Genomic DNA, 14,697 nt, shown 5'->3' on the forward strand with positions numbered 1-14,697 from the left:
ACCTACACTAACTATACATTTTTCACATGTAAGACTAGTTTGGGCTGACATTAGCACGTTCAGTCTTCATAGCAGGATTGGAAGTGTGTTATTGGCTTTGGACATGTCTCTAACAGTTCTCTTTCAGTATCACGGCTTCTTGGACCCTCATGCTAGAATTTAAATGACATAGGCAGACCCTACATATGAAAATCTATGTCAGCAGTTTCTACCAATCTAACAGAAAAGTGTTGCATCCTAGAAAGCAGTGTGTTTTGTCCCTCTGTGTACCCTCATTGCAAATCCCATATGAAGTTGGTTGAAGTATGCTTACAAGAACCCCTTTTCACTCCAAATAATAAACTGGAGTAACAGCACCCAGTATTTTTGCTCAATCAAAATTCAGTCAAATGATGGATTTTCCTCAACAAATTCTACCCACTCTGCTGGCTCAAAAAAGTGTATGTTTTGGGAGAAAATTTAAGTCAATGACTGGAAATGACAAATAGCAGTTATTCTACGTAATGATTCATCCCCAGGGTTAAAACCATAATTTGGAATGCTTTGTAATTCAAAGCGAGAATTTGGCCTGTTTATAGTAGCATCCATGTGATTTCCCCCCTGTATTCCCTCTTTTTATACATATATATAGCTGAAATCCGTAATGAGTTATATACTTAAATTTGGGGTGCTTTTGTGCCTGGAGTTAATGGTCTATTTCCATGACATTTGCTGAGTGTTTTCATGGGTAATGAGCCAAGTCCCTGCCTGGTGGAAATCTCCTGATGTTCCTAGTGTGCTGGTGGTAGCAACAAAGAGAAATTATGGAGAGGAGGATAAATTAGATGATTTCATTTCTCATGCTGTTTCTTTATTCATGTAAACATTCATGCTGATGGAACAGCAGAAAACACTGATGTAGATTTGTATATTTAGGGTTAGGTTATGCTGCTTAAACTCTGGAGAGGGTCAAGAAGGTCCAGGAAGCAATTTTCCTTAAAAGACAACTGCTGGAGAGAGATTTATCTGGAAATATTTGTGCTTGGCCATGGTGTCCCTGAATGCACAAGAGAAAAACCTGTATGGCAGTACCTCTGTGGGAGGTTTGGGGCTTGTTTTTCAAGTGACATTTGATCTGGGAAAGTCTGTTTTTTTGTTTGGTAGAGAATCACATCCAAATTGGTATGTGTTCTCTTTTGTGCTAAATTTTAAAATTCATTCCTTTACAAGTTCATACTTTAAATTAAGGCCATAGAAAGCAGCAGATTTATTCTTTCAGTCAGAACAGCAGTGAGGTCTTATCCAATTTGTGTTACATAATAATTTGTGGCTCCCGATTGAATGGGCAGTTACCCTTCTAGATGCTGAGGAGTTGAAGGTCATGCCATGAGTCATACAAAACAGAGTTTTCCTTCAATTGTTGTCATAACATCTCTGATAGAAATCACAACCTTGATGTCAAAATCATTTCTGCATTCTGACATATCAGTTGGCCTTTTAACTCCTCCCTGAACATGACAGGTAAAGGTTGTATAAAATATCAGTGAGGTGGGAGTTTTATAGGGGTTAGCAATATGTTTTATGTTTTCCCAGATGACTTAACTCTCAAAGCTCTTCATTATGTAACAGTCCTTCAGTGAATTTGAAAAGGTGAAAAATTACTGATTTTTTTTAAATTTTATTTTATAAGTGACATGAGTAAATACAGAAATGATCAAGCAGATTGCATATTTAAGGTAAATGTCTTTTTCTCTTTTGCCAGGTGTATACCAGATGTCAGTATCAGAAGCAGCCGTTCCAGGAGAGGAAGTTGGAAGAGTGAAGGCCAAAGATCCAGACATTGGAGAAAATGGCTTAGTAGCTTACAGCATCATTGATGGAGACGGAGTGGATATGTTTGAAATTACAACAGATTATGAGACTCAGGAAGGGGTCGTAAAGCTTAAGAAGGTGTGTAACACTGTCCTTCCAAACCTATAGATCTGCAATGTACTTGGTTTCTGACAGCATATTTTGTAGTAATGGATTATCACCTAAACTGAAATAAAAATAAATATTATTTCACTGAACTTTTTTTTTTTAATAAAGCTGTGATTAACTTTTAATATTCCATTTCCCCATTAGCTGAAATGGAATGGAAGAAAGTAACCAAGAAGAGTTACATAAAAACTGTACAGTGGATTAATGCAAAAACTAAATGAATTCATAATAAAAAGTCACGGTAAAATACAATCCCATCAGCTTCATTGTTGATGAAGTTTTGCCTAGTGCTGATAAGTAGCAGACATTCACTGTTGCTTTATGTTCAGTCTAAACAGCCTCATGCCCTATAGTTTGAATTCCCGAGCTGTGCATTGTCTACAATATTGTTCTGAAGGAGTCACAGGCTATGCCAAAAGCAGCAAAAATACTGAGATTGTCTCATACACAATCTATAAACATGATTTTTAAAAAATATTATGAAATATTTTTTAAATAATATAAATTATAAATACTATATTCTGTTTCAAAAATATTGTTTTGGCCTTCATATCTTTATAGGTATTCATTTTTTCAGATCTTAAAAGGACAAGGGCTCTGAGCAGCTTAACTTCAGGATTATCCTTGCTTTGTGCATCAGGTTAGACTAGGTGACCTCCGTGGGTCGCTACCACCAAAAAGGATTCTGCCATTCAATTGCCTTATTTATTCTAGGGTACAGTGCCTGAATCCAGCTCATAGCGTTGGCACCTGCCTCCATTATTTACAGGTAGAATCGATTTGAAGCTACCAATACTGCAACCCTGCAGCCATCTCGTGTCAGTGACAATGCAGAATTGCTGCAGCTTGGATCAGGGTCTCAAAAGGATTTATTTTATGGGACATTATTGCACCTCCTCTCTGTAAAATGCTATGAGGTCTGTGGATGGGAAGGACTACAGAAGTGAAAGAGCAACAATGAGGAACAATCTTCGTATTTCTCCTGTTACTTAAGAAATAAACGTCTTTGCCCTATCCTATGGTGCAGCCAGCAGTGCAAACCACATCCATACCCCTAAAGAAAAGCCCGTCAGCTTGTAATAGGCCAAGCTTTGCATTTTCTAGTAACTTCTTTCCTCTCCAGCCCTCCTGTGTGCTGCCTGGAAAGCTGTCCTGTGCAGCCTTCCTCTGACTCTGCTGCTGCCTACATAGAATGTAGCTCCTTCCACCTGAGTCTTCATGTTTTTAAATATACATGTTGCAGTCCAATCTTGTTGAAAGATATGGTCACATTTGTTTTATGTTATTGACTACTAGGGGACTGCTTACTGCTTTTACACTCTAGTTTTTCTAACTCTGTTCAATGGATGCATCATGATCTTGTTTCTCACAGCTCTTAGACTTTGAAACCAAAAAGTCCTACAGTCTGAAGGTAGAGGCAGCCAACGTACATATTGATCCTAAGTTCATCAGCAATGGACCATTCAAGGACACAGTGACAGTGAAGATTTCTGTGGAAGATGCCGATGAGCCCCCCATATTTTTAAAACCAAGTTATATTTTTGAAGTACAAGAAAATGCAGCATCAGGTACCGTCGTTGGAAAAGTACATGCCAAAGACCCTGATGCTGCTAACAGTGCTATAAGGTATGCTTCATTACAGCCAACTGAGGATGAAGCTCATATCACTAAGCTCATATCACTAGAAAAGCTTAAAGTATAGTATACTATAGTTCTGTCCACCTAAATATACTTAAGGACATCCATTTTGATTCTGTTCTACACTGTATTTTCGATAAGATATCCCATGCTATTGTCACAGACAGGAAGTTATTCTGGAAATATAAAAGTATATGCAGTAGATTAGGAGCTGGGTAATTGCTAAGAGTTAATTTCTAATGGCAGACACATACACACACCTACTTTCAGCACTTATATTGAGTAGTCTTCTATATGTATATTCTGGTGTGTCATGTCTTCAGCGTAAATTAAATTATGAAACTGAGTTTGGGTGTTTTATTAACATTACAAAAAATTGCAATAATTTCCAAACCCAAGTGAATTTCCTTTTTAAAGTACTAAATTCACATTGATATGTCCATGATGTTAAATATACTGCTTAAAATTATTTAAAAATAACAATATGGTCCACATTTGAATGTAAAAAACTGTTAAATCCATCTTTCATCTCATTACTGAATTTCAATTTTCTTTAGGTATTCAATTGATCGTCATACTGACCTGGAAAGATATTTTACTATTAATGCAGAAGATGGCAACATCAAGACAGTAAAAGCTTTGGACAGGGAGGAAATTGCATGGCACAATATCTCTATATTTGCAGTTGAAGTTCGTAAGTATTTCACTGAGATATTTTATAATCACTAATATAAATTTTGACAGCTTCTAATTGTTTGAGTTTAAATAAGTTGTTGTAAATCCTAATAGATAAGTTTGAGCCTATTTCTCTTTTCATTTTTGTACAGCTGAGACACTTTTTTGTTGTGATTTTGTTTTGAGATGTTTTCCTGCTTGCATTTCATTTATTTTTCACTTACTCCCATAGACAAACAACACCAGGAAGCCAAAGTTCCAGTAGCAATTAAGGTCATTGATGTCAATGACAATGCTCCAAAATTTGCAGCAGCCTATGAAGCATTTGTTTGTGAGAATGCTCGGAGCAATCAGGTACGTCTTCATCTACTGTGTTCCCAGCAGATTAATTTCTTTCCTTGAGGTATCAGCCCAGTTTTTGACAATTGAATGAGTGTTAGTAACTGAACAGCTATTTCAAAGTTTTGGCAAAGATGCCTGGAGCGCGCGCGCACACACACACACACACACACACACACACACACACACAGGCTCTTTCTTGGTTTTGTTTTTGCTTTGCTAGCAACAAAAGAGTTAGAAGAGTTTTATGCACTGAATGTGACTAGTGTTGGCTGTGGGTATCTACCAGCCACGGCTGGAAACAGCGTTCCCAGTCGTGAGTCTTTTGAGGGAATTACAGAAATACTCTGCATGCTATGCTGAGAATCACATTACAGCACTTGTAGCCTGGAGCCTGCAGCTTTATCCCTGAACAGCCTGTTAGGAATGGGGATAGTATCAGTTAGCATATGGCTCTACATATTAACTGCACTGTTGCAGTTAGCATACCAGTTTGGAGAGGACATAGTGATACCTTCCTCAAAGCTGTTGAAGGCTTTTAGCTTACTAAGTTATCATTAGCAGAAATTCATATATAAGAGTGTGTGTGTGTTTCTGTAATTCCACACTGGTTAAATGTCATAGCAAATAAAGGTCACCTGTTGTAGCCTTGTATCTGCAGCGTGTTCATAATTGCATATGTTTGACTGGGATATTTTGGAGTATTCTTCTATTTCCTTTGACTTTCAAAGTTCTTTTTCTTCAAAGGTCTCTTCCAAATGCTATTTATATGCCGTGTATCCAAAGAAGGAACCATTTGTTTACACTCCTTTTCTTTTACAGCAATTTATTACAATTACTGCTGATGACAAGGATGACTCGGCCAACGGACCAAGATTCATCTTCAGTTTACCACCTGAAATTATTCACAATCCAAATTTTACTCTTAGAGACAACAGAGGTTTGTATAAGATTTCCTCTTATATTAGTGTCCAAAAAAATGACAAAGGAAAACTAATGGCCACTATAATGTCAAGCAACAGCATTTTCATTAACCTTGACAGAGTACCTGTTTTTCAAAGGTACAGGGAAAGAAGCTAGGAAAAGTGTAGCCGATTACAGGGATGTTCTTGGAAGAAAGTAACGCTCACTAACTCGCTTTCATTTTCTTGCATATGTATTTCAAATTACATAATAGTACCGTACCTTAAAAATCTCTTGTCGTTATATTTCCCAGGAAGAGAATAAAAACATTGACAGAAATGTTTGCTAAGTATACTAGGCAGGTTTTTATGATTTCATTAAACTACTTGCTATGCTAAAATTAGCTAAGGAAAGATAAATTGTTAGATTGCTTGGCTTTTTTTTTTCATTTAATTTTGCTTGGTAGATTTTCCTTATTATGGCTCATGACAGTGATGGACTAGAGTCATAGTGGAATAAAATTACTGCCATGCTAACCTTTTTTTTTAGGAAATATGAATGTGGATTTCTGTTGTGAAACATGCCTAGATTGAAATCCTACTCCCTTTGCCAACCTTATATTAATGAAATATAGGGGAACCTTGCTTCAAACTATGAATATTGAAACATTTGAAATATGTAGGCAAAAAAGACATAGATGACAGCCAAAACTTATTAATCTCCTAACATGACAGCATTGTTATCAATGTTTAGACATTTTTGGAATAGTTTGCCAAAGGTTGAGGAAGCCAGAGAAAGAAAGTCAGAAAAGACAATTCTCATATCAGAAAATATTTATTAATTATATTTATTTAATAGCATACAGTTGATATTTACATTGAATGTCAATTCATTTGTAATTTTTCTGTACAAGCAAAAGAAATAATCAACTTTTTAAAAAGTTTTCAAGTTTCTTTTCAAGAAACTGTTTTTAACTAGTAAGCTTTAATATTTGAAAGAAACTCGACTGTTTCCTGAAATTCAGAATTATTTGAACTGGTTTAAATTGTTAAGCCAAAGGAGTTATCACAGATGGCCAGAAGTACAAAAGGCAACATAATCCAGATACATGATATCAGTTTTTCTCAGAGATGATATGTTGTACTGCACATGTACTGTACTTCACTACTCAGTACCTGAAATAAGGATAATTATCATCAGTGTTCTGAAACTATTTCTGCTATTCCTGAAGGATCAAAGTAGTATTGTCTAGTACTTGGCACTTGTACCCATATATGCGCTTCATAAATCATCCAGTGAAGAGGGGATATTTATTCTCTTTAACACAAGTTTTCTGAAAAATCAATGTATTTTGGAGAGATGTAAATAGAAATGTATTCTTTGCTTAAGTTTCTCCTTAGAACATATTTTATGTTCACCACATCAATCTGAAAATAGAGGAGACTGCACATAAAGATAATGGATGTTTCACCTTTGGAGATCTGGATTCCAATTGCACTTAGGAATGAGTTTAGAAATGCCACCTAAGTCTCTCGTGGGTAATAGCATCCCATGTCCTACTCATCCTTTGTCCCCACTTGGCAAAACTGTCAGGGAAGATGCACATCTAAAATAACAGAAAGCGAAGGTCAGAATGAGATGCACTGAGATAGTTGTAGGCAAAGGTATCATAGTGCCTAACTCCAGCCAATTTTGTTAATCCTTCATTTCCATATGCATCAAATTTGTTGGTAATGAAAAAATTAACCCAGATAAAAAGGTTTGATAGTGGAAATGATGATTTCTACTGACAGTACTGCCAAAGATTATTTCAACAAGATGCTGTTTTAAGGATTGATTCTTCAAGTGTTCCTATTTTGTGTTCAGGAAAAGAGATTTAATGAGATTTAATAAATGTAATGAAATCCATCCATTCCTATACTGTCTCTCCATCACTGCTTTGCAATCCTGATTGCAGTTCTGTTCCTATTTTCTGTTTGGTTGGTTTTTTTTTTTTTTTTTTTTTTTAATAAATTACAGAAGAGAGGAAAGGGAAAAGGTTAGAATTCTATGTACTTCTAGAAGGAAAACCTTTTGAGAGGAAGTGTTACCATTTGTAAGTCAAATAATTTACGTGATCATTTAAAGTTCTCTTTCATTTGTAAATCTGAGTAGTCTATGTACCATGCAACTTCTTTCAGAGGGAATTACAAGTTTCAAAGAAAAATGGTTTTATTAACTGTGGAGAACAGTTAATGAAAACTGCAATGTTTGGGTCTATTACAGAACTTTAAAGTGAATACAGTCCTATAATTATCATTTAATAGAGTTTCTTTCTACCAGCTACTGAAAGTAATCACATATTGCAGTAATCCAGAAGAAGTAATCACATTCTACATCCTATTAATAGCCTACTGTGTTACCAACTTTTTCAGCTGGGACTGTCTTCCATAGAAACATGAGATAATGGCTTATCACATGCTGTGATAAAACACTGAATTGCTTTGCACTGTTCACTTACATTATACCACGTAAATAAACAGCACTATATTTGCCCAGACTCTGCTCAGTTTTACTTCCATTGAAGTCAACTTCAAAAGCGTAGCAGAAGTACATGGCCCTTCACGAATGAAAGTGGCAGATTCTTAGCAAATTGATTTCTTTAGAAATCTATTTCTATGCAATTTCTTTAGAAAGCACTGACTTCAAGTCAGAAGTTTGCAAGGCCACTAAAATCCATGACCAAAATCCTTTTCTTCAATTGAAACATGTCTTCTGGCCTTTAATTTCAGTCTCTTTCAAGAGATTGTGATACCTATGGGCAGTGATATGATGGGGTTTTGCCCTGGAGCAGTCAACACTTTTATGGGATTTCCCATACAATAATAACAGGAAAAATAAAAGCATGTATATTTTTCTGGATGGTATTGGGATGGATATTTTCATCCTTCTATCTTGTCTTAACCCACGCTGTGTTCTTTAAGACTGATGACCAAGGAGCTCCCATATGTTTTAAGTAATAGTTGTAAGCTGGTGTTGACATTTAACTTCTATTTCTTGGCTTAAAAAATGCCATTATACCTGGATTACAGTTATGCTCCTGAGACCCGAAAATGATGAAAAGCAAGGATGAGAATATTAGCTAGGATTATATATTATCTTTTATCTATTTTAAAGAGCTGCTTTTTTTTTTCCTCTCATAGATATGATGTTCCTTCTAAATATAAGAAGTGAACATCAACAAAAAAGCTTTAAAAAATGACCTTTTAGAATTGATATATGGTAGTCCTTTTTAAATTTTAGCCTGGCATGTTGATTGGATTTTACTTAAAAAAAGAATACGTTAAACCAGAAACCACCTTAAATTAAACCGGACAAATCAACCATTGCATCCAGTTCACAGTTAGTGTAGTTTAATTGACTGCAATGGAACTGGCCTGACTATATCATAGCAGAATATTCACAACCCCTTTTTACAGTTCGCATTAGGAATACTATTAAAGATGTTAAAATTCAGAAAAAATATTATATAGCACAAAATATGTGGCCCCCAGTGTAATCACGCTAATGTCTGATGTTGTTTTTGCTCTAATATTGACTAGTGTATGTATAGCTTATGTCATGTCTGCTACTATCATTATGATCTAAACAAATCATATTGATTTTTTTTCCCTTCATTTGTGGCTATTGGGATGTTAAATTGTAATTTTATTATCAAAAGATGACCAAATCATAGACATGATCTCTACATCCTCTACATCTTTCTCTCATCTTTTTCTGATGTGATCTGCAGGATTTCCTAAAGGAGAAGTTCAAATAAATAGAACAATTGTACAAGCATCCTTATAAACCAATAAACTTATCTACAACTGGGAACAGTTGTAGACCTTATCCCACCTCAGGAATATTGCCTGCAGGGGTAGTTAATACCAGGCAAGAATACTTCTCTTTTTGGTGTAATTTATTCACAGACATTCATGGAAATAGCAGTGGTCAGATCACTAAAAGAGGTTTTATGATCCACATTATTAAATTCTGGAATTTATGCTGACTCTTCAATAGAAAAATGATTAATCTTCTGCAGCACTCTTACACAGCAGTAAAATGGGTATCACTGAAGGTGAATAGCTCTCCTTTAGAAGGAAAAAGAACCATCCTATTCTCTTTTTTTTTCTTCCTGTTATATAGTGATAAGATAAAGAGTATTGACAAAACAGAAAAGGTTGGATGAAGTAAATCTTTATCTGAAACTAAACCTTTTTTGTACATCTGACAAAAATAGGATCAATTGTTCATTTTACTTCAGAATGTTTACAATTTTATGAACTTTCGGGCTGAGAAATAAGGAACAAGAAATGCTATAAAGAAATACAGTTCATACTTCCTTCTGTATTTCTGGACTGGTGAGGAGCAGAAATTTTGGTGGTTTCATCCTGGTATTTCATGTTATGCACTTCCTTTTTGAATGCTGTCACCCGTGCATGCTTGTATGCTGTCACATGCAAGAGTTTGAAGAGCAATCAAAAATGATGCTCTGCTTTGACACTGCAGCTTAGCTTCCAGGCCTGTGATGAAGAGGGACATGGTGAATATTCAGCACTGTAAATAGTTTTGGAGCAATGCTTGACCTGTTCATTGTATCTATGTATATCATAATATGCCTCTAAATGCAGAGCATATGTGGTCAAGCTTTCTGAATTCTGGCTTTGGGGAGTTTGGGTGACAAACTGCAAATTACAGTATATTTTACTGAAATATATCCATGTCAGGGATTAAATTTGCTAGTACAGAGTAATTTTTGCTTTCTGTTTTGGCTGAAGTCCTATCAATACAGGCTATTTTAGGACAGAATTCCGCCTTCTGTTTATGAAGATATGACACCTAAAACAATAAGCTAATGCTATTTTTTCCCCTCCATGGATGCTTTAGTTCTGGCTAGGGCTTAGAACCAGCACAGGCAGAAATGCCAAGGCCTGGCCATTCAAATAGTTGATGAAGTGTCATAAATTTCTGTGAAGGTTAGTGGAGTTTTAGATGCTACAAATGTCTTCTTCTATGGTAATTATTTGTAGGGCTTTCTATGATTGACATATATATACTTTTCTAGTAATTGCAATGAATTAGTTAATTCAGCTTAGTTGATATAGCTAGTATTCAGCTGTGTATATGATCTCTCTTTCAAAATAGTCATAAACATTATGAATTAAAAAATAAATGCTTTCTTTGCCATGAGCTCTATTCCCTTATGATATATAATTAATTGAACTCTTATCTGAATGGTTTTAAGATACTTTGCAAATGAGAACAACTTAAGCAAAAAAAAATATGTTTATATATAAATCCAAAGAAAGGATTTTTTTTTTTTTGCTTTGTATTACTCTCATCATCCTAACATAATTAAAATTGAGTGTGATACTGTATGAATGAAGCACAATACTGTAATTGCCTTTGGCTCATTAAGAAAGGAGTAATCTGTTTATCATGCATGCCTAAAGCATCTGAAAAATCCATACCATTGTAGCAAAATACAATTTTTCAGTATTTCCTAAGAGGATAAGTTTGAGGAAAAAAATTGATGATTTTTTGACTTATCTCCCTTCTTTAAACAGATAACACAGCAAGCGTTTTTGTTAGGCGTGAAGGATTTAGTCGCCAAAAGCAAGACTTATACCTTCTTCCTATTGTGATAAGCGATGGTGGACTCCCGCCCATGAGCAGCACCAACACCCTCACCATTCGAGTCTGTGGCTGTGACAGCAACGGCTCCTTGCTCTCCTGCAATGCTGAAGCCTACATCCTCAACGCTGGATTAAGCACTGGAGCTTTAATTGCCATTCTTGCTTGCATTGTGATTTTGTTAGGTAAAAAAGTTCTCGATGATGATTATTTTTGTATCCTCGTTTGCATTGCGGTGTTAATCCTTCCTTTAGTTCTAAACTGGATAGCTGAAACTGGGCTCAGCTTTTTATAGGAGGCACTGGTGTGGTTGACTGAAATGCCCTATGTGATAACTGCGATAGGAAACACCAGTGAACTTGCCCACGTATGGTCAGAGAATGTCCTCCTGTGGCCCAGTTACCGGTTAATCAGGGACACTGGTTAAAGGAGGTCACGACACAGTTTTAAGTTTTGTGATCTTCCCTGGATGAAGGGTCCTTACTGAGGCCAGCCAGGATTAATGGCTTCTGCCAGCTATTTCCCTCTAACTCCGCTTGTGTTGAAGACAAAGGAACGGCTCCAAAGAGCTACTTCTAAGAGATTGCTATAAAGCAGTCCCTGATGATTTAGAAGTACTTATAAAAACATTAATTGGCTTATGAACATTTATGGTCACTTTTTTCTTATGTAATTTTATTTTAAAGAAATTTGAAGCAAGGATGAGCAAAGCCACAAAAGCATGTATTTTGAGGTCTTGCTTTTGAAAAAATCCATTTTCATGGAAATGCCCATTTTCATCATCAGCAGAACATGGGCCTAGAGTTTAGGTTGGGCGTGTGGAAGGAAGTTCACTTAAGTTAAGTTGTTTTTTGTTACAGCTATTCAGTATGTTTGGACTGTATGAAAGGCAGTGCCAAAATGGCCATGTGGTGTTGGAGCCAACAAATACAGCTCCTGAACTGAACTCTTGCAGTAAGGAGCAGTTACTTTCAAAAGTATATTCCGTACAAATGTAAATCCTCAAATCGGTATGCTCAGATCTGTACTCCAACCTCATGTTCTTACCCACTTAGATATTCTAAAAATGAATATGCTTGCAAAAATATATGAGGAACTAGTGCAGAAGCTGAGGGGCCAACATTAGGAAGCTGTCAGGTCCTAACAGAAATCAATTTATAAAGCAGATACCGCTTTAAAGTGTGGTCTAACTTACTTTTTTTTTCTCTGCAGTCATTGTAGTGCTGTTTGTAACACTGAAAAGGCAGAAAAAAGAACCCTTGATTGTGTTTGAAGAAGAAGATGTCCGGGAGAATATCATTACTTACGATGATGAAGGTGGGGGAGAGGAAGATACGGAAGCTTTTGACATAGCTACTTTGCAGAACCCTGATGGCATCAATGGATTTATTCCTCGTAAAGACATAAAGCCTGAGTATCAGTATATGCCGAGACCAGGGCTGCGGCCAGCTCCCAATAGCGTTGATGTTGATGATTTCATCAACACGAGAATACAGGAGGCCGATAACGACCCAACGGCTCCTCCCTATGACTCTATTCAGATTTATGGCTATGAAGGCAGAGGCTCAGTGGCTGGTTCACTTAGCTCCTTAGAGTCAGCGACAACAGATTCTGATTTGGACTACGACTATCTACAAAATTGGGGACCTCGATTTAAGAAACTTGCAGACTTGTATGGCTCCAAAGACACTTTCGATGACGACTCTTAACAATAAAGTTTCAGATTTGGCCTTAAGAACTGTGTCTGATGTTCTGAAGAATCCAGAAGAAATGTAAGCAGGTATTTTTTTAAAAATCAAGAGAAGTCTCATTTAAACATTTAAGTTTGACAGAGAGGATTCCTTTGCTAAAAAAAAGGACATAAAAGTGGTAAATACTGTGAAGTACCTTTTCCTACAAAAGGCAAAAGCAGAAGTTGGCTATCGACTTCACTAGAGGAAAAACCCACTTATAAAATAACAAATATTTAAATGAAGGAAAATGCTAAAAGTGAACCTACAAATAAGGGAAATCTTTTATGTGTTATGAACATCTAAATCAAATCTTTTATGTCAAAGAAGCTTCCACAAATTAGAAAAGATAACAGTTCTGAGCTGTAATTTCGCCTTAAACTATGGACACTCTATATGGTAGTGCATTTTTAAACTTGAAATATATAATATTCAGCCAGCTTAAACCCATATGATGTATGTACAGTACAATGTACAATTATTATGTCTCTTGAGCATCAAACTTGTTACTGCTGATTCTTGTAAATCTTTTTGCTTATACTTTCATCTTGAACTAATACGTGCCAGATATAAAAAAAAACTCTGTCTTGTTGCAGTGGGAGGCGCCCTATTTCTATGTCATTTTTAATGTATCTATTTGTACAATTTTAAAATTCTTATTTTAGTATACATACAAATATCAGTATTCTGACATGTAAGAAATGTTACAGCATCACACTTATATTTTATGAACATTGTACTGTTGCTTTAATATGTGCTTCAATATAAGAAGCAGACTTTGAAATAAACTGATTCTTTTTTAATTCTTGTTCTGGTTATTAAGCATATAAGGAAAAACATAGTGTTTCTAATGTCCCATTTATAGTTTGACTAATTTACTACAATTGTGACCTTTTAATAGCCTTATTTATTATGTGTTTGTAGTTGGTTTGTTGCCTTGTTAGTGATTATTTAAAAATCAAGTACATTTTAAAAATGTTTTTTAGATTAAAAAAAATGTAATGTCTGGTGATCATTTTGTACCCTCTCTATTTACAGCTTGTGGCTGCTTCCGGAACACAGTAATAATCTTCATATAATGATACCGTGTTCTGGATTAAATTAAGTGTAATTCTTTTAAATATTTCCCATGTAATATGCATTTATCTTATATCTTAGGAATTCCAGAGAAGTCAGTAACGACTTTATAGATGGACAGGAGTACATCATTCTTAAAATTTACTCCAGACTTGTGAATTTCAATATCTCTACTAAGCTTCTGTGGGTTTTAAAGACTTAAATCTGACCCAATTTAGCTATAAGTTCCCTAAAGACAGTTCTACCTGACAATTACTTTACCTGAGTATTAATTAAGATTCTGGTACTTACGTTTATTCTTTTTTTTTCCTTTTCTTTTCTCTCTCTCTTTTTTTTTTTTTTTTTTTTTCCATCTGCAGTAGAATAGCATTGTCTACAGCTAGGAAGACATTTTAATTTGTAATGACAGAAATACAGAGTGCTTTCAGAATTGTTCTTTGTAATGTATGTTTTTAATCTAAAAATGATCTATAACTTTTTTTATATTAGTTCAGAATGAGCAAGGGATTGGAATGTGTTCCGTGCATCAACATTTTCAGCATCTATGTACAGCTGTACTTCTGCTAAATTTAATATAGTTTGCTCTTTAGGGTCAGAGAGCAGCAGCTTCAGTATGGGAAGAGGCAATAAATACAAATGATATACATTTTTTTACCTTTCTTTTAATGGATCCTATCCTGCATTTGCAGTCAGGTACGAAACTGCTTGATCTGAAAGGAGA

At 35.5% G+C, this 14,697-nt stretch overlaps 1 protein-coding gene across 1 annotated transcript in view; it reads left to right on the top strand.

Moving 5' to 3' along the window:
- Nucleotides 1-14,280, top strand: part of CDH11 (cadherin 11) — a 70,002-nt gene extending 55,722 nt beyond the window's left edge. The window contains exons 7-13 of the mRNA XM_026036509.1: nucleotides 1,742-1,929; nucleotides 3,332-3,585; nucleotides 4,155-4,291; nucleotides 4,505-4,626; nucleotides 5,434-5,551; nucleotides 11,103-11,354; nucleotides 12,382-14,280. Coding sequence (XP_025892294.1) covers nucleotides 1,742-1,929; nucleotides 3,332-3,585; nucleotides 4,155-4,291; nucleotides 4,505-4,626; nucleotides 5,434-5,551; nucleotides 11,103-11,354; nucleotides 12,382-12,878 — 1,568 coding nt within the window. The 3' untranslated portion in view covers nucleotides 12,879-14,280. The remainder of the gene's footprint in view (nucleotides 1-1,741; nucleotides 1,930-3,331; nucleotides 3,586-4,154; nucleotides 4,292-4,504; nucleotides 4,627-5,433; nucleotides 5,552-11,102; nucleotides 11,355-12,381) is intronic.
- The last annotated feature ends 417 nt before the right edge of the window (nucleotides 14,281-14,697 follow it).

This window comes from Nothoprocta perdicaria, unplaced genomic scaffold, assembly GCF_003342845.1.
Source record: "Nothoprocta perdicaria isolate Ctin4 unplaced genomic scaffold, notPer1 scaffold_18, whole genome shotgun sequence".
Taxonomy (NCBI): domain Eukaryota; kingdom Metazoa; phylum Chordata; class Aves; order Tinamiformes; family Tinamidae; genus Nothoprocta; species Nothoprocta perdicaria.